The following is a 24,686-nucleotide window of genomic DNA, read 5'->3' as shown; positions in this document are numbered from 1 at the left end:
TCCTTAGAGAAACCAGTGAGGTTTGAATGTGCTAGAAAACTTAAAAAGAAGATTATGAACCAGGCACCGTGGCTCACGCCTATAATCCCAGCACTTTGGGAGGCTGAGGCGGGCAGATGGCCTGAGGTCAGGAGTTGGAGACCAGCCTGGGCAACATGGCAAAACCTTGTCTTTACTAAAAATACAAAAATCAGATGGGTGTGGTGGCATAAGCCTGTAATCCCAGCTGTGAACACTGGGCAAGAGAATCGCTTGAACTGCAGGAGGCAGAGGTTGCAGTGAGCTGAAATCAGCTTGGGCAACAGGGTGAGACTCTGTCTCAAAAAATAACAATAGTGGCCGAGTGCGGTGGCTCAGGCCTGTAATCCCAACACTTTGGGAAGTTGAGGCGGGCAGATCACGAGGTCAAGAGATTGAGACCATCCTGGCCAACATGGTGAGACCCCATCTCTACTAAAAATACAAAAATTAGCTGGGTGTGGTGGTGCGCACCTGTAGTCTCAGCTACTCAGGAGGCTGAAGCAGGAGAATCACTTGAACCTGGGAGGAGAAGGTTGCAGTGAGCGGAGATTGCACCACTGCACTCCAGCCTGGCGATAACAGAGTGAGACTGTCTCAAAAAATAATGATAATAATAATAATAGTAAAATACACCCAGCACAGTGGCTCACGCTTATAATCCCAGCGCTTTGGAAGGCTGAGGCGGGTGGATCATGAGGTCAAGAGATTAAGACCATCCTGGCCAACGTGGTGAAACCCCGTCTCTACTAAAAATACAAAAATTAGCTGGGCATGGTGGGAGGCCGAGGAGGGCGGATCACCTGAGGTCAGGAGTTCGAGACCAGCTTGGCCAACATGGTGAAACCCCGTCTCTACTAAAAATATAAAAATTAGCCGGGCGTAGTGGTGGGTGCTTGTAATCCCAGCTATTCAGGAGGCTGAGGCAGGAGAATTTGCTTGAACCCGGAAGATGGAGGTTGCAGTGAGCTGACAAGGTGCCACTACACTTCAGCCTGGGCGACAAAGTGAGACTCTGTCTCAAAAAAAAAAAAAAAAAAAAAAAGACTATTATTCCTGAACCTAGGAGCTCACGTTTTCTTTATTGTTTGAAAGATTGAAAGAGATACTGGGGAGGATTTGGGTTCATTCCTCTCCATCTCATTGATTCCCTGTCTAGCTGCTCATTAGAATAACCTGGAGAGATCTTAAAATTACACTGCCTGAATTCTACCCCCAAATAATTGAAAGGGAATCTCAGAGATGGGGCCCAGGGATCTGTTATGGGTTTTGTTTGTTTGTTTGTTTGTTTGTTTGTTTGTTTTTGAGACGGAGTCTTGCTCTGTTGCCCAGGCTGGAGTGCAGTAGCATAATTTTGGCCCACTGCAACCCCTGCCTCCCGGGTTCAAGCTATTCGACTGCCTCAGCCTCCCAAGTAGCTGGAATTACAGGCATGAGCCATCACACCCGGCTAATTTTGGTATTTTCAGTAGAGATGGGGATTCACCATGTTGGCCAGGCTGTTTTCGATCTCCTGACCACAAATGATCCACCCACCTTGGCCTCCCAAAGTACTGGGATTACAGGCATAAGCCACCACACCCGGCCTGGATCCGTGGTTTTAAAATGTCTCCAGGTTGAAAACTTATATCCATACAAAAAACTGCACATAATGTTAATAGCAGCTTTATTCATAATTGCCAAAACTTGGAAGCAACTAAGACATCCTTCAGTAGCTGAATGGATAAATAAACTGGTACATATAGACAATTGAATGTTATTTGGTGTTTTGAAAAAATGAGCTTTCAAACCATTAAAAGACATGGAGGAAGCTTAAATGCATATTACTAAGTGAAAGAAACCAATTTGAAAAGGCCACATACTGTATAATCCCAACTATATGACATTCTAGAAGAGGCAAAACTGGAGACAGTAAAAAGATCAGTGGTTGCCAAGGCTGGAGGTAAAAGACATGACGAGGTGGAACACAGAGGATTTTTAGGGCAGTGAAGCTATTCTGTATGATGCTATAATGATGGATACATGTCCTTATACATTTGTCAAAACCCATAGAATGTACAACACCGGCTAGGCGCGGTGGCTTACGCCTGTAATCCCAGCACTTTGGGAAGCTGAGATGGGCGGATCACGAGGTCAGGAGATCGAGACCATCCTGGCTAACACGGTGAAAACCCGTCTCTACTAAAAATACAAAAAAATTAGCCGGGCATGGTGGCAGGCGCCTGTGGTCCCAGCTATTCAGGAGGCTGAGGCAGGAGAATGGCATGAACCCAGGAGGCAGAGCTTGCAGTGAGCCGAGATTGCATCACTGCACTCCAGCCTGGGCAACAGAGCGAGACTCCGTCTCAAAAAAAAGAATGTACAACACCAAGAGTGAATCCTAATGTAAACTATTAAATGATAGTCAGGCGATAATGTTGTGTCAATGTAGTTTCACTGATGGTAACAAATGCACCACTCTGGTACGGGGTATTGATAGTTGGGGAGGCTGTGTGTGTATGGAGGCAGTGGGTATACAGGAACTCTATTTCCTGCTTAATTTTGCTATAAAACTAAAACTTGTCTGAAAAATACATTTAAAAAAAAGTTTTCAGGAATTGATGCACAGAGAGGGCTAAGAATCCCTATCTGGTGATGAGGATGAAGTAGTTTTCTTTCTATATAGTGAAGCAGCAAATATCCTTTTATACATAAACTTATCCCCTTTAGGTTAATTTCTTTCTTTCTCTCTCTCTCTTTCTCTCTCTCTCTCCTTCCTCCCTCCCTTCCTTCCTTCCCTCCCTCCTTCCTTCCTTCCTCTTTTTTTTTTTTTTTTGACAGAGTTTTGCTCTTGTTGCCCAGGCTGGAGTGCAATGGTGCAATCTCGGCTCACTGCAACCTCCGCCTCCCAGGTTCAAGGGATTTTCCTGCCTCAGCCTCCTGAGTAGCTGGGATTACAGGCACCGGCCACCACACCCGGCTAATTTTTTTGTATTTTTAGTAGAGACAGGATTTCACCGTGTTGGCCAGGCTGCTCTTGAACTCCCAATCTCAGGTGATCCGCCTGCCTTGGCCTCCCAAAGTGCTGGGATTACAGGCGTGAGCCACTGCTCCCAGCAGGTTAATTCATTTCATTTCTTTTTCTTTCTTTTTTTTTTTTTTTTGAGACCAAGTTTTGTTCTCGTCGCCCAGGCTGGAGTACAATGGCGTTATCTTGGCTCACTGAAACCTCTGCCTCCCGGGTTCAAGTGATTCTCCTGCCTCAGCCTCCCTAGTAGCTGGGATTTACAGGTGCCTGCCACCATGCCTGGCTAATTTTTGTATTTTTAGTAGAGACAGGGTTTCCTCATGTTGGCGAGGCTGGTCTCGAACTCCTGACCTCAGGTGATCCGCCTGCCTCGGCCTCCAAAAGTGCTGGGATTACAGGCATGATCCATGGCGCCCGCAGGTTAATCCATTTCTTAACCTACGAGGGACTCCATGTCTACTACTCAGATTGAATTTAATCCGAAATACTGTTTTGCTAAGAGATGGAGGAAAGGTATAAATAAGAATCTCTTAGCTTTTTCAGTTCATTCTGGTTTGAGGCATGGAGTGCCACACTCTTACCGAAGCTCTGCAACCTTCTGAGCACACTCCAATGAGCTTCTCTGTTCAGAATGTTCATCTTTAGGCCACATTTTCTCAGGAGACTTGGGTGGCTCTTCCACTCGCATGGTATTGCTGGCCATGATGTGGGCACTGTTAGGCATGCATAGACCAATGGGTTTAGCCATACTTATGACACTGCTGAAAGAAATTATGCTGTTAGAACCAGAAACACTAAATACAAAAAGGATCCTTAGAAACTGTTGTTACAGGAGTTTAGAATTGGGTTCTTACACATATAAAAGGAAATTAAGTGAGTCAGTAATCTTGGTACATGTCGAGGAAAATCTTATAAAATACAGCTTTCAAATGTCAAACAAAACTTAAAGGAATTATGGGCCAGGCGTGGTGGCTCACACCTGTAATCCCAGCACTTTGGGAGGCCAAGGCGAGCAGACCACAAGGTCAGGAGTTGGAGACAAGCCTGGCCAACATAGTGAAATCCTGTGTCTACTAAAAATACAAAAATCAGCTGGGCATGGTGGCACATGCCTGTAGTCCCAGCTGATCAGGAGGCTGAGGCAGGAGAATCACTTGAACCGGGAGGGGGAGGTTGCAGTGAACCAAGATCATGCTACTGCACTCCAGCCTGGGCAAGAGAGCAAGACTCCATCTCAAAAAAAAAAGAAAAAAGGAATTATGACCTAAGGAAAAAAATATAAATGGAAATAGAAGGAATACCTTCAATTGAGAAAAGGATCTTTATTTTCATTTCCTCAGAGAACAGAGAGAAGCTTGTTTTCCATTTTTAAGCAATGAAGTTGGAATTTGACCTAGGGTCAACTTTCATCTTCCCTGATCATCCTGAAAAGACTCAAATCACCAACATTCACTTGTTCCCTAAATGATGTCCTTCTAATTAAAGTGGCAGGAATAACAACAAGGGATAAATGAGAAGAACTCACAGTTCGCTGGGTTCACTGGCTACTTCACCTCTGTTTTCATTTGTCGCATGCTCCTTAAACGACGGAGGGGCTGTGTAGCTCAGCCTGTCCCTTGGCCCTAAAAGTTTAGACAGAAGATGCAGACTCCGGCAACGGTACCCTCCAGAACACCAAGTACTGAAACTGGAACATGAAGGGCTGGGCATAGAGTCTTGAGACCTGGGTGAAACCCTTATATGACAACTGGTCCCCGAGGAGCAGTTTTTTTTTTTTTACTCTTGCAAAAAACTGCAACTAAAGTCAGCCAGACTATAGATCCTCAAGTGAGTAAGTACAAATAGGAAGAAAAAAGAAAGGTGGAAGCTTGTCCAGGGCAGAGACTGTGTGTCTAACTCTAACCATCTTTATCTCTAGTGCCCAGTACATAACAGGTGGCCAGCTATGCTGAACTGTTAAATGGAACTGAAATTTACATTCATGCGAGTTTTCTACTTTCAGTTGTTTTTGCAAACGTTTGGTTGTCTGGAGTACGGAACTTGAAATTATAGGACCACACTAAGCAAAATAAGTGAGTACTTATTAATAAAATAAAGAGTACTTAATGAAATGCTGTGTGTAGATTTCCTTTACCTAGGTTACTCATTCCTGATTTAGGGCCATGAGAATGAGGTGTCTATTCTAGAGATTCAACGTTGGGTTTTCTTTTTGGGGGTTTTGTTTTGTTTGTTTTTTGAGGCAGAGTGTCACTCTGTTGCCCAGGCTGGAGTGCAGTGGTGCCATCTGGGCTCGCTACAGCCTCCGCCTCCCAGGCTCAAGCGATCCTCCCACATCAGCTTCCCAAGTAGATGGGACTGCAGGTATGTGCCACCAGGCTTGGCTAATTTATTATTATTATTATTATTATTATTATTATTGTTATTTTGAGACAGAGTCTCGCTCTGTCGCCAGGCTGGAGTGCAGTGGTGCAATCTCAGCTCACTGCAACCTCCGCCTCCCGAGTTCAAGTGATTCTCCTGCCTCAACCTCTCGAATAACTGGGACTACAGGTGTGCGCCACCACACCCCACTAATTTTTGTATTTTTATTAGAGACGGGGTTTCACCATGTTGGCCAAGGATGGTCTCCATCTCCTGACCTGTTGTCTGATTCTGCCCTCAGCGATACTCCATGGTGAATTTAGAATTTTGAATCTGATATCCCACTCAGGAAAAAAAGATTTTAGGGAGGCAGAAAGGAGGGAGTGAGAACAAAAGAACAAAATGGGGTGGTGGGCAGAAGGCAGTGAGGAAAACGTGGCTGGCACATCAGTCCTTCCCAGTGTCTTAGCCCTGTAGGGGATGTGGCCTTAAATCTCACCCCTGTTGGGTTTCTCCGGCACCGGTGCACCGGCTGTGTGGAGCTGTCTGTGTCCCACGTGGACGCGAGGCTGGGCGCGGCGGGGGCCGGCAGGGCCGACGCGGTGGAAATGCCCTTGCAGTCGGTGCATCTGGGGGCGCTGGTGCATGGAGAGGCGCTGCCGCCATCCCGCGTTCTGCCCGCGCCTTGCGGTCTCCGAGAGCGGCGCCGCCTCCTCCGAGACCCGCAGGTCCCGGCCAGCAGCGGTCAACCGCAGCAAGGTCGTCCTCAGCCTGTGGACAAATAGAGCACGTGGCTTTTCCTTTCATGACAGTTATTATTTCTACAATTTATTTGGGACAAATAATCACGAATTGATCTATAATATGTATTCATCTACTGTGATCTATTAATCACACTTTAAAAAGATTAGCCTTCTGCCCCCAGTACACTGTAGCTTTTTGAGGGCAGGGCCATTGTGATACCTGTCTTTATTTTATTGCAGTGATTACACCCTTGCCTTAGTAAAAAAAAAAAAAAAAGTTGAGCCACTACCCCAATATATTTGTGTGCATTTAAAAAAATTATATATAGACTTATTTTTGTACTAATAAATTGTCATTATAAATCAAAATATGCATGTTTAAATGGGTGACAAATATAAATAACAATTTTAATATTTACTTTTTCTATCCCACTTGTCTGCACACCCCTGTATATGTGCTCCAAATTAAGGATAACTCCTTTATAACTTTTAGTAACAATTTTTATTTGTTATCTTGACCTAAAATAATGTTTTTTTTGCTACTATCTGATTCTATGCTCTCACTGTGCTATGGCCTGAATTGTGTCCCCACTCAAAATTCTTATGTTGAAGCCTTAACCCCCAATGTGACTATATCTGGACATTGGGTGTTCCGGAGGGTTTTATTTATTTATTTTTTTGAGATGGACTTTTGCTTTTGTTGCCCAGGCTGGAGTGCAATAGCACGATCTCAGCTCACCACAACCTCTGCCTCCCAAGTTCAAGCGATTCTCCTGCCTCAGCCTCCTGAGTAGCTGGGATTACAGGCATGCACCACCACGCCTAACCACAAAATACTAATTTTGTATTCTTAGTAGAGACGGGGTTTCTCCATGTTGGTCAGGCTGATCTCGAACTCCTGACCTTAAGTGATTCGCCCGCCTTGGCCTCCCAAAGTGTTGGGATTACATGCGTGAGCCACTGCGCCCGGCCTTTGGAGGTTATTAAGTTTAAATGAGTTCACAAGGGTGGGGCCCTAACTGGATAAGACTGAGGCCTTGTAACAAGAGATCTCCCTCTCCCACCTCCCAAGACACAGTGACAAAGCAGCAGTCAGCAAGCTAGAAAGATGGCCCTTACCAGGATCCAACCATGCTGACACTTTGATCTCAGACTTCCAGCTTCAGAACTCTGAGAAAACCAATATCTGTTGTTTCAGCCACCCAGTCTGTGGTATTTTGTTATGGCATCCTGAGCTGACTAAGACACACTGTTCTGACGTTTACTAACTGTAGCTTTGGCCATGCCACTTAACCTTTCTGTGCTCAGTTTCCTCATTTATAAATAAAGATAAATAGAAAAAGATAAAAGCAGTAGATTGTTGTGAGGATTAATAAGCTTATATATAAATATATATGTAAAATGCTTAGAACAGTGGGGGTACACTGTAAGGGCTTCAGGTGTTAGCTATTATATTACATATCATTATACCCAGATAAAGAAAACAAGGTGTAAAATAGCTATGTAACTTGCCCAAAGCCAGGGGCATAGAATCCAGATTAACCATTTAGCATCCATAATCTCAAGTACTCTTTGATTATCGACCAAGAAACAAGATTTTTTGGCCCATACAACCTTCTGCCTTCACTCAAGTCACTAGATTCTGAAGTTCTCAACAATTAAAAAAAAAAAAAAATCGGCCCTTTGTGGTGGCTCACACCTGTAATCCTAACACTTTGGGGGGCTGAGGTGGGCGGATCACCTGAGGTTGGGAGTTCGAGACCAGCCTGACTAACATGGAGAAACCCTGTCTGTACTAAAAATATAAAATTAGCTGCGCATGGTGGCACATGCCTGTAATCCCAGCTACTTGGGAGGCTGAGGCAGGAGAATCGCTTGAATCTGAGAGGCGGAGGTTGCGGTGAGCCGAGATCGCGCCATTGCACTCCAGCCTGGGCAACAAGAGCGAAACTCCCGTCTCAAAAAAAAAAATCACCAACTCTGAAGAGTGCTGATCCACAATGGAGGCCTGCATTCCTGCAGATTCTTTTTTTTTTTTTTTTTTTTTTTTATGAGACAGGGTCTTGCTCTGTGGCTCAGGCTGGAGCACAGTGGTGCGATCTCTGCTCACTGCAGCCTCAGCCTCCTGGGTTCAAGCGATTCTCCTGCCTCAGCCTCCCGAGTAGCTGGGATTACAGGCACCCACCACCACGCCCAGCTAATTTTTGTATTTTTAGTAGAGACGGGGTTTCACCATTTTGAACAGGCTGGTCTTGAACTCCTGACCTAGTGATCTGCCCGCCTTGGCTTCCCAAAGTACTGGAATTACAGGCATGAGCCACTGTGCCCGGCCAATCCTGCAGATTCTAAACGAAGATCTTAATCACTCCTGGGGGTTACAATGGGAAAGCAAAACACTGCCCTTAACATTAGGAAACTGGTCTGACACAACTAGTCCTCAGTGTTGTCTGAAGCTAGTCTGTGCTATCTCCATTTGTTTTTGTTTTCGTTTTGAGACCGAATCTCACTCTGTCACTCAGGCTGGAGTGCAGTGGCGCAATCCTTGCTTACTACAACCTCCGCCTCCTGGGTTCAAGCGATTCTCTTGCCTCAGCCTCCCGAGTAGCTGGGATTACAGGCGCCTGCCACCACGCCCGGATAATCTTTGTATTTTTAGTAGAGACGGGGTTTCACCATGTTGGCCAGGCTGGTGTCGAACTCCTGATCTCAGGTGATCCGCCCACCTCAGCCTCCCAAAGTGTTGGAACTACAGGCGTGAGCCACCGTGCCCGGCCACTATTCTTTTGGACACCTCACAGAACATCAACATGAAACAAGTTCACTCCAAAACCATGATAGAGTGATACAAAACAAGTCCACTGCCTAATTTTGTCTGCTTACAGACAAAATTAGTGTCACTGCCACCCACAAAATACCAAACATCCTTCTCTCCAGGTTAATATGAGTGACTGCAACTTCTTTACCAATCATGGCTTCAGCCTTGCACTAGTCTACCCTCCCTGTAGATAAGATTTATTGATACTTGAGTCCAGGAAGTTGAGGCTAAAGTGAGCTGAGACTGCACCACTGCACTCCAGCCTGTGTGCCAGAGTGAGACCCTATCTCAAAAAAAGAAAAAAAGAAAGAAAGAAAGAATAATTTATTGAGATACCGAAACATAGAATTGTGCTTGCTTTCTGACAGCATGAAATCTGGAGCAAACTTCTGTTTCCTTGGATCCTCCTCCAAAATCACCCAATCAAATAAAGCTTAGATACTATAATAAGTTCTAACACATTTGCTGAGATGCCTTTAGTTCCCCTGGTGTGCATATTCTCTAGCTGTAATGAATAAGCCCAGCTTGCTCAACTGTAGGTATGTTCCTGGTGGTCCTTGGCTGGAAGCCATTGACACCAGTATCTTCAAAATGTGTCCTAGAGATAGACTCCAGACTTTCAGAACTCCCATTCTTCCCATCTGTTTACAGTCCCTCACCTCCGTCTCCGATTTCTTTCCAGGTCCCCATTTTCTAAAGAAAGAAATCTAAGATCACTGTATATAATAATATGTTTTGAAGTTAAGAGTTTTTCCCTCTGGGACAGGCGCGGTGGCTCACGCCTGTAATACCAGCACTTTGGGAGGCCGAGGCAGGCGGATCACTTGAGGAAAGGAGTTCAAGACCAGCGTGGCCAACATGGTGAAACCCTGTCTCTACTAAAAATACAAAAATTAGTCAGGCATGGTGGCACATGCTTGTAATCCCAGTTACTCGGGAGGCTGAGGCAGGAGAATCACTTTAACCCGGGAAGCAGAGATTGCCGGTGAGCCGAGATTGTGCCACTGCACTCAAACCTGGGTGACACTGCAGGACTCTGTTTCAAAAACAAAACAAAACAAAACAAAAAGAATTTCCACCTCTGTTATGCACTAGGTATGATCTCAGGTAACTTATTTAACCTCTTTATGCTTCCTTTTCCTCTTAATAATACCTCTTCAGACTATTAAATGAATTAATACTCTTTTTTTTTTTTAGATGGAGTCTTCCTCTTGTCGCCCAGGCTGGAGTGCAATGGCGCAATTTCGTCTCACTGCAACCTCTGCCTCCTGGGTTCAAGCGATTCTGCTTCAGCCTCCTGGGTAGCTGGGATTTCAGGCGCACACCACCATGCCCAACTAATTTTTGTATTTTTAGTAGAGACAGGGTTTCATCATGTTGGTCAAGCTGGTCTTGAACTCCCGACCTTGTGATCCACCCGCCTTGGCCTCCCAAAGTACTGGGATTACAGGCGTGAGCCACTGTGCCTGGCTAATTAATACTATTTCTGATAAATTAACTGGGCACGATGTCTCATGCCTATAATCCCAGCCCTTTGGGAGGCCAAGATGGGGGGATCATTTGAGGTCAGGAGTTTGAGATCAGCCTGGCCAACATGGTGAAACCCCATCTCTACTAAAAATACAAATGTTAAGGCCTGGCGCGTTGGCTAACGCCTGTAATCCCAGCACTTTGGGAGGCCAAGGAGGGTGGATCACCTGAGGTCAGGAGTTTGAGACTACCCTGGCCAACAGGGTGAAACCCCATCTCTACTAAAAAAAAAAAAATCAGCCAGGCATGACTGGGCACGGCGGCTCACATCTGTAATCCTAGTGCTTTGGGAGGCCGAGGTGGGCTGATTGCCTGAGCTCAGGAGTTTGAGACCAGCCTGGGCAGCACGGCCAGTCGTGGCAGTGGGCACCTATAGTCCCAGCTACTTGGGAGGCTGAGGCAGGAGAATCGCTCGAATCTGGGAGGCAGAAGTTGCAGTGAGCCGAGATTGCACCACTGCACTCCAGCCTGGGCGACAGATGGAGACTCCGTCTCCAAAAAAAAAAAAAAAAATTAGCCGGCCATGGTGGTGTGTGCCTGTAGTCCCAGCTACTTGGGAGGCTGAGACAGGAGAATTGCTTGAACCTGGGAGGTGGAGGTTGCAGTGAGCCGAGATTGCGCCACTGCACTCCAGCTTGGACAACGGAGCAAGGCTTCATCTCAAAAAAAAAAAAAAAATTACCCTGATGTGGTGGTGCAAGCTTGTAATTCCAACTACTCAGGAGACTGAGGCAGGGGAATCGCTTGAACCCAGTAGGCAGAGGTTGCAGTGAGCCAAGATCACACCACTGCACTCCAGACCAAACAGAGTGAGACTCTGTCTCAAAAATAAATAAAAATTGTCCGGCGTGGTGGCTCAAGCCTGTAATCCCAGCACTTTGGGAGGCCGAGGCAGGCGGATCACCTGAGGTCAGGAGTTCAAGACCAGCCTGGCCAACATGGAGAAACCCCGTCTATACTAAAAATACAAAATTAGCTGGGCATGGTGGCGCATGCCTATAATCCCAGCTACTTGGGAGGCTGAGGCAGGAGAACCACTTGAATCCTGGAGGCGGAGGTTGCGGTGAGCTGAGATCATGCCATTGTACTCCAGCCTGGGCAACAAGAGCAAAACTCCATCTCAAAAAAAAAATCTCAAAAATAAACAAATAAATAAATGTATAGATAGCACTTACAACATGCCTGCAGGGATCAATACGATCTTTAGTTTTCTTTTGTAAATAAAGACCCCTTCTTTTACTTGCCCCTGCAGCCTTTTCTCCTCTGAAATTTTGACCATTCCTCCTGTCTCCATCCCCTCAGTTGTGACCAGGGGAGGAACCTGTCCAGTCTCTTATTCTGTGGACTGAAATAGTATCACCCAAGCTCTTAATGATGCTCTGTGTCCTTGTGCCCTGTGGTCACAGTCTATCGACATGTTTGGCAAAAAAATTGACTAAAGAAATATTGCTTCAAAAATTATTTTTGGGTCGGGCACAGTGGCTCACATCTGTAAACCTAGCACTTTGGGAGGCCGAGGTGGATGCATCATCTGAGGTCAGGAGGTCAAGACCAACCTGGCCAACACGGCGAATCCCCATCTCTACTAAAAATACAAAATTAGCTGGGTGTGGTGACGCATGCCTATAATCCCAGCTACTTGGGAGGCTGAGGCAGGATAATTGCTTGAATCTGGAGGCGGAGGCTGCAGTGAGCCGAGATCATGCCACTGCATTCCAGCCTGGGCAACGGAGCAAGGCTCCGTCTCAAAAAAAAAAAAAAAAAAAAATTTAAGGAGAACTCTACCTTTTGATCTCATCCTGTTGCTTCCAAGAAAGCTCCTTCACCAACATGTGATCTTCGCGAAGTCGAAAGAAACTGTCCTCTAATTCCTCCCGGTTCATCCTGCTCAAGGGTGGTTGAGTTTTCATATTCTTACCTAAAGTCCCAGAAGACAGTAAATGGACAGTATTTTCACATGTATTTTTTTAACCTTTTAGATCTCTCATCACATTTTGTCCAGAGAGCATAAATCTATCTTGAGTCAAGTATTTATGAGGAAATTCAGGAAGTATGAGAAATGACTCTGGGCCAGGCGCAGTGGCTCACGCCTGTAATCCCAGCACTTTGGGAAGCTGAGGCAGGCAGATTGTGAGGTCAGGAGTTCGAGCCCAGCCTGACCAACATGGTGAAACCTGGTCTCTACTAAAAATACAAAATTAGCTGGACGTGGTGGCACGTGCCTGTAATCCCAGCTACTCAGGAGGCTGAGGCAGGAGAATTGCTTGAGCCTGGGAGGCAGAGGTTGCCATGAGCCGAGATCGTGCCACTGTACTCCACCCTGGGTGACAGAGCAAGACTCCGCCTTGGGAAAAAAAAACAAAACAAAACAGAAATGACTCCGACTGGGTCCCTGGAGACTCTTTCTATATTATTACAGCATGAGGTATAACTCGACCTTCCGTCTAGAAAGTACATTCTCTAGATAAAAATATCCAATTAGGCTTTTATTCTACTTAATTTTTCTTTTTAGTTTCTTCTTCTTCTTTTTTTTTGAGACAGGGTCTCGCTCTGTCACCCAGTCTAGAGTGCACTGGCATGATCTTGGCTCACTGCAACCTCCGCCTCCCGGGTTCAAGTGATTCTGATTCTCCTGCCTCAGCCTCCAGAGTAGCTGGGATTACAGGTGCCTGCCACCACACCTAACTAATTTCTTTTCTTTTTTTTTAAGAGACGGAGTCTCGCACTCTCGCCCAGGCTGGAGTGCAGTGGTGCCATCTCGGCTCACTGCAAGCTCCGCCTCCCAGGTTCACACCATTCTGCCTCAGCCTCCCGAGTACCTGGGACTATAGGCGCCAGTCACCACACCCGGCTAATTTTTTTGTATTTTTAGTAGAGACGGGGTTTCTCCGTGTTAGCCAGGATGGTCTCAATCTCTTGACCTTGTGATCCACCCGCTTCGGCCTCCCAAAGTGCTGGGATTACAGGCGTGAGCCACCGTGCCCAGCTTAATTTTTGTATTTTTAATAGAGACACGGTTTCACCATGTTGGCCAGGCTGGTCTCCAACTCCTGACCTCAGGTGATCCACCTGCCTTGGCCTCCCAAAGTGCTGGGATTACAGGCATGAGCCACTGCGCCCGGCCTATTCTTCTATTTTTTTCTCCTTATTAGTTAATTTGGATCTATACAAGGATTGTTCCCATGACTGTCTTCAAAAACCCAGTAAGGAAAAGGATAAAAACTTTTCTTGATTACCAAGAACCATCCCGTTTGTTTTTTTGGTCAGGAGAAACTGTCCTCAAAGCTGCCTCCTAGGACAAGAGCCTCTGCTTGGTCTAAGCAGAGGAAACTAGAGCACACTTTTCATTGTGAGTGTTCACTGGCCCAGGTCTGCTCTCATCTCATGGTGAATGGGAACCATATTTTTTATTTTTTATTTTTTTGCGTTTATTTATTTATTTATTTATTTATTTGAGACAGAGTTTCGCTCTTTTTGCCCAGGCTGGAGAGCAATGGTACAATCTCGGCTCACTGCAACCTTTGCCTCCCAGGTTCAAGCAATTCTCCTGCCTCAGCCTCCCAAGTAGCTGGGATTACAGGCTCCTGCCACCACACCTGGCTAATTTTTTGTATTTTTAGTGGAGATGGGGTTTCACCACATTGGCCAGGATGGTCTCCATCTCTTGACCTCGTGATCAACCTGCCTCGGCCTCCCAAAGTGCTGGGATTACAGGCGTGAGCCACCGCGCCCAGCTAATTACTATTTTTTTTGACACAGAGTCTCTCACTGTTGCCCAGGCTGGAGTGTAGTGGCTCTATCTTGGCTCACTGCAACCTCCATCTCCCTATCTCCCAGGTTCAAGCAATCCTTGTGTCTCAGCCTCTCAAATGGCTGGGATTACAGGCATGGGCCACCACAGCCAGCTAATTTTTGTATTTTTAGTAGAAATGAGGTTTCACCATGTTGGCCAGGCTGGTCTCGAACTTCTGACCTCAGGTGATCCGCCTGCCTCAGCCTCCCAAAGTGCTGGGATTACAGGCGTGAGCCACCACGCCTGGCCAATTTTTAAATTTTTTATAGTGACAAGGTCTCACTATGTTGCCCAGGCTGGGCTCAAGTGATCCTCCTGCCTTGGCCTCCCAATGTGCTGAGATTACAGGCATGAGTCACTGGCTAGATTAATTTTTTATTATATGCTATAAAAATATTCCCTTAATGTGGTTTTATCTATTTGTGACATCAAAATTTTTTTTCTCCGAAAACAATGTTTCTGAGGTGCTTAGAATGAAAAAAAAAAAATACAACTTCCAAACCAAAGTACCTGCAAAATAATGTTGCTAGGTAAACTAGGAAGGTAAGGTCACTAGGAAGAAAATTGTAACATGACCATATGCCTTTATAAAAATATTTATTTATGACAAATATTTAGGCCAGACATGGTGGCTCATGCCTGTGATATCAACACTTTGGGAGTCCATGGTGGGCAGACAGCTTGAGTTCAGGAGTTTGAGACCAGCCTGGGCAACACAGTGAAATCCCTCTCTACAAAAAATACAAAAATTGGCTGGGCGCAGTGGCTCATGCCTGTAATCCCAGCACCTTGGGAGGCTGAGGCAGCCGGATCACGAGGTCAGGAGTTTTGAGACCAGCCTGACCAACATGGTGAAACCCCGTCTCTACTAAAAATACAAACGTTAGCTGGGTGTGGTGATGCGTGCCTGTAATCCCAGCTACTTAGGAGGCTGAAGCAGGAAAATCGCTTGAATCTGGGAGGCAGAGGTTGCAGTGGGCCAAGACCACACCGTTGCACTCCAGCCTGGGCAACAAAAGCGAGACTCCATCTCAACAAAAAACAAAAAACAGAAAACAAAAATTATCTGGGTGTGGTGGTGTGCGCCTGTAGTCCTAGCTACTTGGAAGGCTGAGGCTGGAGGATTGTTTGAGCCTCGGGATGCAGAGGTTGCAGTAAGCCAAGATCGCACTGCTGCACTCCAGCTTGGGTGACAGAACAAGACCTTGTTTCAAAAAAAAGAAAAAAAGTACTTCATTTATTTTTAGTTATTTCATAAATGACAGAAGTGAAATTGGACATGTTTATAATAAAACCTAAGAAAGCTTATTTTTTCACAAAATAAACTTGTAAATATCCCCCTTTCTCATCTTCTATTTTTCTTTTATGGTACTGAAGAAAAATACTGAATTCTTTTAGCTTTTTGGTTATGTGGGTGGCTTCCAAACTGACTGGAACTCCAGGTAGGTAGTTCCTGAACAACAGTTTCCTGTCACTATGACTCTTCTAACTTGAAAAATTATCTCAGTCAGTTCATGTTTCATGGACTTTGTGGAACAGTTAAAGCTTTCAGGAGCACAAAATTCTCAACTGTGTCCAAAATATACAAAGAACTCTTAAAACCAACAATATCAAGACAAATAATCCAATTCAAAAATTGGCAAAACTGGCCCCTGAATTAAAAAGAAAATTGGCAAAGGACCTGAATAGACATTTCTCCCAAGTAGATATACAAATGGCAAATAAGCATATGAAAAATGGTCAGTGTGATTATTCATCAGAGAAATGCAAATCAAAACCATAACGAGAAAGAATACTTTTTTTTTTTTTTTGAGATGGAGTCTCGCTCTGTCACCCAGGCTGGAGTGCAGTGGCACCATCTCGGCTCACTGCAACCTATGCTTCCTGGGTTCAAGTTATTCTCATGCCTCAGCCTCCCGAGTACTGGGACTACAGGTGTGCACCACCTGGCCCAGCTAACTTTTTCTTTTTTGTTTTTTTTTGAGATGGAGTCTCGCTCTGTCGCCCAGGCTTGAGTGCAGTGGTGCGATCTCGGCTCACTGCAAGCTCCGCCTCCCGGGTTCATGCCATTCTCCTGCCTCAGCCTCCCACGTAGCTGGGAATACAGGCGCGTGCCGCCACGCCTGGCTAATTTTTTTTTTGTATTTTTTAGTAGAGACGAGGTTTCACCATGTTAGCCAGGAAGGATGGTCTCGATCTCCTGACCTCGTGATCCACCCACCTTGGCCTCCCAAAGTGCTGGGACTACAGGCATGAGCCACCGCACCCGGCCTTAACTTTTTCTATTTTTAGAATAGATGGGTTTTCACTGTTCTGACCAGGCTAGTCTTGAACTCCTGAGCTCAGGTGATCCACCTGCATTGGCCTCCCAAGGTGATGGGATTACAGGCATGAACCACTTTGCCCAGCCAAGAAAGAACACATTTTTAAAAAATACAACGCGATAACACCTCAGTTACAAACAATAATAAGTGCTGGTGAGAAAGTGAAGAAATCAGAAGCATCATACGTTGCTGGTAGGAATGTAAAATGGTGCCACTGCTTTGGAAAATAGCCTGGCAGTTCCTCAAAATGTTAAACTAGTGTTACCGTATGACCCAGCAATTCTACGTCTAGATTTGTGCCTAGGAGAAATAAAAACAGGGGCCAGGTGCGGTGGCTTCTGCCTGTAATCCTAGCACTTTGGGAGGCCGAGGCGGGCATATGACTTGAAACCAGGAGTTGGAGACCAGCCTGGCCAGCATGGTGAAACCCCATCTCTACTAAAAATACAAAAATTAGCCAGGTGTGGTGGCGGGCGCCTGTAATCCCAGCTACTTGGGTGGCTGAGGCAGGAGAATCACTTGAACCCAGGAGGCAGAGGTTGCAGTGAGCTGAGATCACACCACTGCACTCCAGCCTAGGTGACAAAGCAAGAATCTGTCTCAAAAAAAAAAAAATACTGCTATGAACATTCTGGTATATGTCTCCTGGTACATATGTGCAAGAGTTAATTTCTGCAAATTTTTAACTCCCGACCAGGTGATCCACCTGCCTCGGCCTCCCATGGTGCTGGGATTACAGGCGTGAGCCACCATGCCCGGGCAATTTTTGCAAATTTTATACTCAAAAGTAGAGTTACATGTTCAACTTTACTAGATAATGGCAAATATTTTCCAAAGTGGTTGCATCATTTATACACTTACGATGCATAAAGTGCCCTATCCTCAAAAAATAATTTTATAGAAGTGAAGTCAAGTGAAAATAGAATCAACGGTAGTCGTGATTGGGACTGAGGGATGGGAAAGTGGAGCAAAATTACAAAAATACCTTTTTTTGTTGTTTTAGAGACAGGGTACTGCTATGTTGCCCAGACTGATCTTGGACTCCTGGGCTCAAGTGATCCTCCCACCTCAGCCTCGAGTAGCTGGTACAGGTGTGAGCCACCAAGCCTGGCCAAAGTTAGAAAAATATGTTTTTTTGGGGCGGGGTATGGAGTCTCGCTCTGTTGCCCAGGCTGGAGTGCAGTGGTGCGATCTCGGCTCACTGCAAGCTCCACCTCCTGTGTTCACGCCATTCTCCTGCCTCAGCCTCCCGAGTAGCTGGGACTATAGGCGCCCACCACCACGCCCAGCTAATTTTTTTGTATTTTTAGTAGAGACGGGGTTTCACCATGTTAGCCAGGATGGTCTCGATCTCCTGACTTCGTGATCCGCCTGTCTCGGCCTCCCAAAATGCTGGGATTACAGGCATGAGCCACCGCGCCCGGCCCTAAAAATATCTTAAATAATGTGTGGAAGCAGCTCTGGTAGGGCTGAGCCCTTTCATCTTAAATTGCACACTTCTGCTTAGTGACAGTGAAGGGCTACGGGCTAATCACAAGGATAGATGAGTGAAACCCACTAGTTTGTTCTTGGCTTTTATTGTGCTGTTTGTGGTGGTAGTATTTAGCTTTACCTCCTAAACCCACGCAGTAATAATTTTATTATAAGAATTTAAGAATAAGTCTGGGCGCAGTGGCTCACTCCTGTAATCCAGCACGTTGGGAGACCCAGGCAGGCGGATCACTTGAGGTCAGGAGTTTGAGACCAGCCTGGCCAACATGGTGAAACCACATCTGTACTAAAAATACCAAATTAGCCAAGCGTGGCGGTGGCCACCTGTAGTCCCAGCTACTCAGGAGTCTGAGGTAGGAGAACTGCTTGAACCCGGGAGGTGTAGGTTGCAGTAAGCCAAGATTGGGCCACCACACTCCAGCCTGGGGGACAAGAGAGAGAGTGAAACTCCATCTCAAAAAAAAAAAAAAGAATTTAAGAATAAAATGTGAGAAGAGGGCCAGGCACAGTGGCTCACACCTGTAATCCCAGCCCTTTGGGAGGCCAAGGAGGGCAGATCACTTGAAGTCAGGAGTTTGAGACCAGCCTGGCCGTCATGGTGAAACCTTGTCTCTACTAAAAATCCAAAAACTAGCCAGGCATGGTGGTGCATGCCTGTAATCCCAGCTACTTGGGAGGCTAAAACAGGAGAATCGCTTGAACCCAGGAGTCGGAGGCTGCAGTGAGCTGAGATTGTGCCACTGCGCTCCAGCCTGGGTGACAGAGCGAGACTCCATCTCAAAAAAAAAAAAAAAAAATAGTGAGAAGACTGAAGAAAAGAGCTGAAAGTAAATCAGTCTCTGTGAAGGCCAGCAAGATGTTCCACAATGAGAGTTCTTTTAATTCTAAAAGGTGTCCATCCTCAGGTGTAGAAGTTACCTTTTGAGGCTGGTAGCACCAGAGGAATAGCATCTATGTCTCTAACTGGCAAGTCTCCTGATGTAGGGTCCACCAGATGTGACATGATCTCTGTTTCCAAGCTGTAAGAGATCCCAGAGGACACTGAAATAAAGGAAAAGTGCAGTCAATTACATGCAACTTTAGGATGTCTTCTGAAACGTGTACATAAGTTGCAGCAGGAATTTCTCAGCACTTTCATGATGGTATATGACAGGTCAGAGTCATTCTTACAGTAGTGTGGACAACTCTATACTAAAGACTAACAACAAGTATTCAGTAGTAATGACTTTATTCAAAATGAAAATCAGTTTTTATGGCTATGGAATTAATGGGTATCATTTTGGATCATTTTTTAACTGTCTGCTCAGCCTGGAAGCCGATGACCATCCCTTTTCTCTGCGAAATAGGCCTCTATCCCTCTCTCCATTCAATTTACAGGGACTGATTCCCCAGGAATCAGTTTATAGTCTATAATCCAGTCCCCGAAGCCACTGCTGATTGGACCAGGGTTAATCAAATGACCCAAGACAAATGACCCTCGCTGAACCAATCAGATTCTATCTCCTAGGAGGTTGAAAATAAAACTGAGAAGTTTAAATTAGCCTCTGGGGATGGCTAGAACTATTATGTAAACTTGGGAGCTCTGAAATGACCATATTGAGCTTTGTGGCCTGAATAATCAGGAAATCCTATCTATAGAGTTGCCTCATACTCTGGCCAACACTTTTTTTCCTGGATGATAGTATCCAGTCTAGCCGGGATTACAGGCACCCACTACCGCACCTGGCTAATTTTTGTATTTTTGGTAGAGATAGGGTTTTGCCATGTTGGCAAAACTGGTCTTGAACTCCTGACTTTAGGTGATCTGCCCGCCTCGGCTTCCCAAAGTGTTGGGATTACAGGCGTGAGCCACCGCACCTGGCCTCTTTCTCTTTTTTTCTTCTTTCTCTTTCTTTTCTTCTTTTTCTTTTCCTTTTCCTTTCCTTCCTTCCTGTCTTTCTTTCTTTCCTTTTTTTTTTCTTTCGGCAGGGTCTTATTCTGTTCCCCAGGCTGGAGTACAACGGCACAACACGTTTCACTGCAGCCTCCACCTGGGCTTAAGCGACCTTCCAGTCTCTGCCTCCCAAAGTGCTGGGATTAAAGGCATGAGCCACTGTGCCAGGCCCAGTCTCCTGACTTTAAATACTATGTATGTATATGCTTTTGTCTCCAAAATTTTTGTCTCCAGCTTCAGATTTGTACAATTTTGTTTTCTTTTTTTTTGCTTTGTCACCCAGGCTGGAGTGCAGTGGTATAATCTCAGCTCACCACAACCTCCACCTGCTGGGTTCAAGCAATTCTCCTGCCTCAGCCTCCCAAGTAGCTGAGATTACAGGCATGTGCCACCATGCCTGGCTAATATTTGTAATTTTAGTAGAGATGGGGTTTCACTGTCTTGCCCAGGCTGATCTTGAACTCCTGGCCTCAGGTGATCTGCCTACCTCAGCCTCCCAAAGTGCTGGGATTACAGGCGTCAGACCGCAGCTAGCCCAATTTCCTATTTTTTTAAACATTTCTCTTGGCATGGCTACTAGATATCTCAAATTCACTTTTCCCAAACAGGAATTTTGATTTATCTTACCAGTCTCATCTTTTCCCAGTCTTTCCCTAGCTCCATAAATACCACTACCGTCCTACCAATCCTGCAACCTTGATTCCTCCCTTTCCCTCATCCATTAGCATGTTCTCCAGGTTCTTCCTTTAAAACATGTATCAGCCAGGTGCAGTGGCTCATGCCTGTAACCTCAGCACTTTGGGAGGTCGAGGTGGATCACCCGAGGTCAAGAGTTCAAGACCAGCCTGGCCAACATGGTGAAACCCTGTCTCCACTAAAAATACAAAAAATTAGACGGGCGTGGTGGCGGGTGCCTTTAATTGCAGCTACTCAGGAGGCTGAGGCAGAAGAATTGCTTGAACCTGGAAGGCAGAGGTTGCAGCGAGCTGAAATCGTGCCATTGCACTCCAGCGTGGGCAACAAGAGCAAAACTCTGTCTGAAAAACAAACACAGACAAAAACAACACACATTAGCCTGTCTCCACCACTAAAATTCAAGTGATCTGTGTCCCTTTCCTCAATACCACATTTTTTAACGCTCTCCTCATTTTCCTCTCCCATCCTCCCTTATTTCTGCCTGAAACATCCAGAGTGACCTGTATAAAACAACCCAGTTCATAACACTTCCTTGCCAAAAGTCTCCAAACGGCTTTTCATTACACTTAAAGTAAAATTTACACTTTTTTCCAGGGCCTATAAAGCCCAACCTCATCTGATCCCCTTCTTACTCCTCCAATCATACCTTGTACCTTCCTCTAGCTCACAACACTCCTCACCACTTGCCTTCTCTTTGCTCTCCCAACCATCAAGCTCTTTCTTGCTCTTTTTTTTTTTTTTTTTGGAGATGGAGTCTCGCTCTGTCACCCAGGCTGGAGTGCAGTGGCGCGATCTCGGCTCACTGTAACCTCCACCTCCCGGGTTCAAGTGATTCTCCTGCCTCAGCCTCCTGAGTAGCTGGGACTACAGGCACGTGCCACAATGCCCGGCTAATTTTTTGTGTTTTTAGTACAGACGGGGTCTTACCATGTTAGCCAGGATGGTCTTGATCTCCTGATCTTGTGATCTGCCTGCCTTGGCCTCCCAAAGTGCTGGGATTACAGGCTTGAGCCACTGCACCTGGCCTCCTTCTTGCTCTTTATTTGGCTGACTCCATCTAATCCTTTGGTCTCTCAAGCATCTTTGCATTTGCCAGGAGGCCTTTCTCTGACTTTGGTAGCTGAACTGAGCACTTCTCCTTCTCTTACCAGTCTTATACTCTGTTACCTCACCCTCTTTATTTCCCTTGTGACATTTACTATACACAGAAACTACTTTCATTTATTTATACTAGTTTATTTTCTGTCCCCCCTCACTAAAACATAGTCACTTTGAAGGCAGAAAAATGGTTTATCTTGTTTACCTCTATAGATGCAGTACCCGAACAGTTATTGGCACATAGCAGGTACTCAATAAATAAACACTGAATGTATGAAAAGAAGAATGAACGAACAAGAGAGAGAATGACACTGAGGGGCTGAAGTGAGTCAAAAAGTTCTTAAAGCATTCTGTTCTTGATTCCAGTCTTTTCCAGTTTTGTCTCCAAAATTTATGTCTCAGCTGGGAGCAGTGGCTCACGCCTGTATTCCCAGCACTTTGGGAGGCTGAGGCGGGCAAATCATCTGAGGTCAGGAGTTCAAGACCAGCTTGGCGAACACGGTGGAACCTTGTCTCTACTAAAAATACAAAAATTTGCTGGGTGCGGTGACATGTGCCACCACAGAGTGATCCCAGTTACTCAGGAGTCTAAAGCAGGAGAATAGTTTGAACCCCGGAGGCGGAGGATGCAGTGAGCAGAGATCGTGCCACTGTACTCCAGCCTGGGTGACAAGAGAGAGATTCCATCTCCAAAAAAAAAAAAATTTAGGTCTCCAGCCTTGACTTTCAGATTTGTACAAATTCTTTTTAAACATTTCCCCTTTCAAATGTTTCCCCTAGTAAACATACTAGACAACTGAAACTCACCTTTCCCAAAGAGGAATTGTAATTTTTTTACCAGTCTGATTGTTTCCCAGCCTTTCCCTATTTCCATAAATGTCACTATCTGGCTCTATTCCTACCTTTAGGTTCTATAGTAGAGTCTTGTGTCCTGTACAACAAATTCTCCCTTTTTGTTGAAGCTAGCTTGACTGGTCAACTGGAGAAGGGTGTACAGAAGCTTATTTTGAACAAACAGAGAAATATAAAGAAGAAAGCAAAAAGTATAATGGAGAAATTCTATCACCTAGAGAAAACATAAACATTGTATCGATCTGCTTTCCGGGCAATTTAACTTGAATTGGTTAATTCATACTCTGTTCTGTAACATTTCATTTTTAAAAATCACAATAAATGGAGAGCATCTTTCCAATGTCATAGTCTTAAATAGATCTATACAGATTTCATAGCATGCCTATTTTAAGGAAGCTGAATAATCACCCCAAAGTTTATGTACTTTCGCATGTTAGACCTAGGATTACAAGTAAATCTCAGGCCAGGTACGGTGGCTTACGTTTGTAATCCCAACACTTTGGGAGGCCGAGGCGGATGGATCACCTGCGGCCAGGAGTTCGAGACTAGCCCGACCACATGACAAAAGTTAGCTGGGCATGGTGACAGGCGCCTGTAATTCAGCTACTCGGGAGGCTGAGGCAGGAGAATCGCTTGAACCCGGCAAGTGGAGATTGCAGTGAGCCAAGGTCGTGCCACTGCACTCCAGCCTGGGCAAAGCAGAGTAAGACTCTGTCTAAAAAAAAAAAAAAAAGTAAATCTGCATTTAGTTTACAAGTAAATCTCCATTTGAAGTACCATATATAGGGGCTGGGCACAGTGGCTCATGCCCGTAATCCCAGCACTTTGGGAGGCCGAGGCGGGCAGATCACAAAGTCAGGAGTTTGAGACCAGCCTGGCTAACATGGCGAAACCCCATTTCTACTAAAAATACAAAAATTAGCTGGGTGTAGTGGTGCACGCCTGTAGTCCCAGCTGCTCCGGAGGCTGAGGCAGGAGAATCGCTTGAGCACAGGAGACGGAGATTGCAGTGAGCCAAGATTACACCATTGCACTCCAGCCTGGGCGACACTGTGAGACAGTGTCTCAAAAAATAATAATAATAAATAAAATAAATAGAGTAGCATCTACAGGTTTACTTAGTCACCCACCTTCCTAGTTTCCTACTGTAGAAAAGTAATGTGAAGGAAAAGGAAAGGTGACTGCATCATAAGCTTGATCCTCTGGACCTGAAGTCATTTGCAAAAATGGAGCTGTAGTAGAAGGGATGCTGTTGTTCTTAATATTTGGGCCCAGAGTACATTGACACACCACCAAAGCTATATGGCACTATGGAGCAATTGAAAAGTACCATTAAAACTGAAGTCAGAGAAGCTCTAAGAATAAAATGGAGTTTATTGGAATGCCAGAGAAGAAAAGCTAGTTGAGACTGTCAGTGAAGGCGTGTTGAACATCCAGTGGCCAGATTTAATTTCTCAGGAATAAAAAAGTGGAATGTAGGCCCGGCGCAGTGGCTCACGCCTGTTATCCCAGCACTTTGGGAGGCCGAGGCGGGTGGATCACAAGGTCAGGAGATCAAGACCATCCTGGCTAACATGATGAAACCCCATCTCTACTACAAAATACAAAAAATTAGCCGGGTGTGGTGGCACACGCCTGTAGTCCCAGCTACTCGGGAGGCTGAGGCAGCAGAATGGTGTGAACCTGGGAGGTGGAGCTTGCAGTGAGCCGAGATCACGCCACTGCACTCCAGCCCGGGAGACAGAGTGAGACTCTGTCTCAAAAAAAAAAAAAAAGTGGAATGTAGATTCTAAAAGGGTTTATCAATTGTTTTGAACTCAACAGGATGAAAGACTGAAGAAATTTCCAGCCGGCATGGTGGCTCACGCCTGTAATCCCAGCACTATGGGAGGCTGAGGCGGGCTGATCACGAGGTCAGGAGATCAAGACCATACTGGCCAACATAGTGAAACCCCGTCTGCACTAAAATACAAAAAAATTAGCCGGGCATGGTGGTGCGTGCCTGTAGTCCCAGGTACTCAGGAG

The 24,686-nt window shown here is 45.6% G+C and overlaps 1 protein-coding gene across 2 annotated transcripts in view; it reads right to left on the bottom strand.

Moving 5' to 3' along the window:
* RPGRIP1 (RPGR interacting protein 1) overlaps positions 1-22,782 on the bottom strand; it is a 66,465-nt gene extending 43,683 nt beyond the window's left edge. For both annotated transcript variants that reach the window (XM_063651405.1, XM_063651404.1), the window contains exons 1-6: positions 22,712-22,782; positions 19,001-19,123; positions 12,260-12,392; positions 5,886-6,157; positions 4,551-4,647; positions 3,607-3,738 (exon numbers count right to left, since the gene is read on the bottom strand). In XM_063651405.1, coding sequence (XP_063507475.1) covers positions 3,607-3,738; positions 4,551-4,647; positions 5,886-6,157; positions 12,260-12,392; positions 19,001-19,085 — 719 coding nt within the window. In that variant the 5' untranslated portion in view covers positions 19,086-19,123; positions 22,712-22,782. The remainder of the gene's footprint in view (positions 1-3,606; positions 3,739-4,550; positions 4,648-5,885; positions 6,158-12,259; positions 12,393-19,000; positions 19,124-22,711) is intronic.
* Positions 22,783-24,686: the final 1,904 nt, after the last annotated feature.

The sequence above is a fragment of the Pongo pygmaeus genome, chromosome 15, assembly GCF_028885625.2.
Source record: "Pongo pygmaeus isolate AG05252 chromosome 15, NHGRI_mPonPyg2-v2.0_pri, whole genome shotgun sequence".
NCBI classification, from domain to species: domain Eukaryota; kingdom Metazoa; phylum Chordata; class Mammalia; order Primates; family Hominidae; genus Pongo; species Pongo pygmaeus.
Note: the sequence above shows the minus strand (reverse complement) of the source record. Positions and strands in the feature narration are given on the sequence as shown.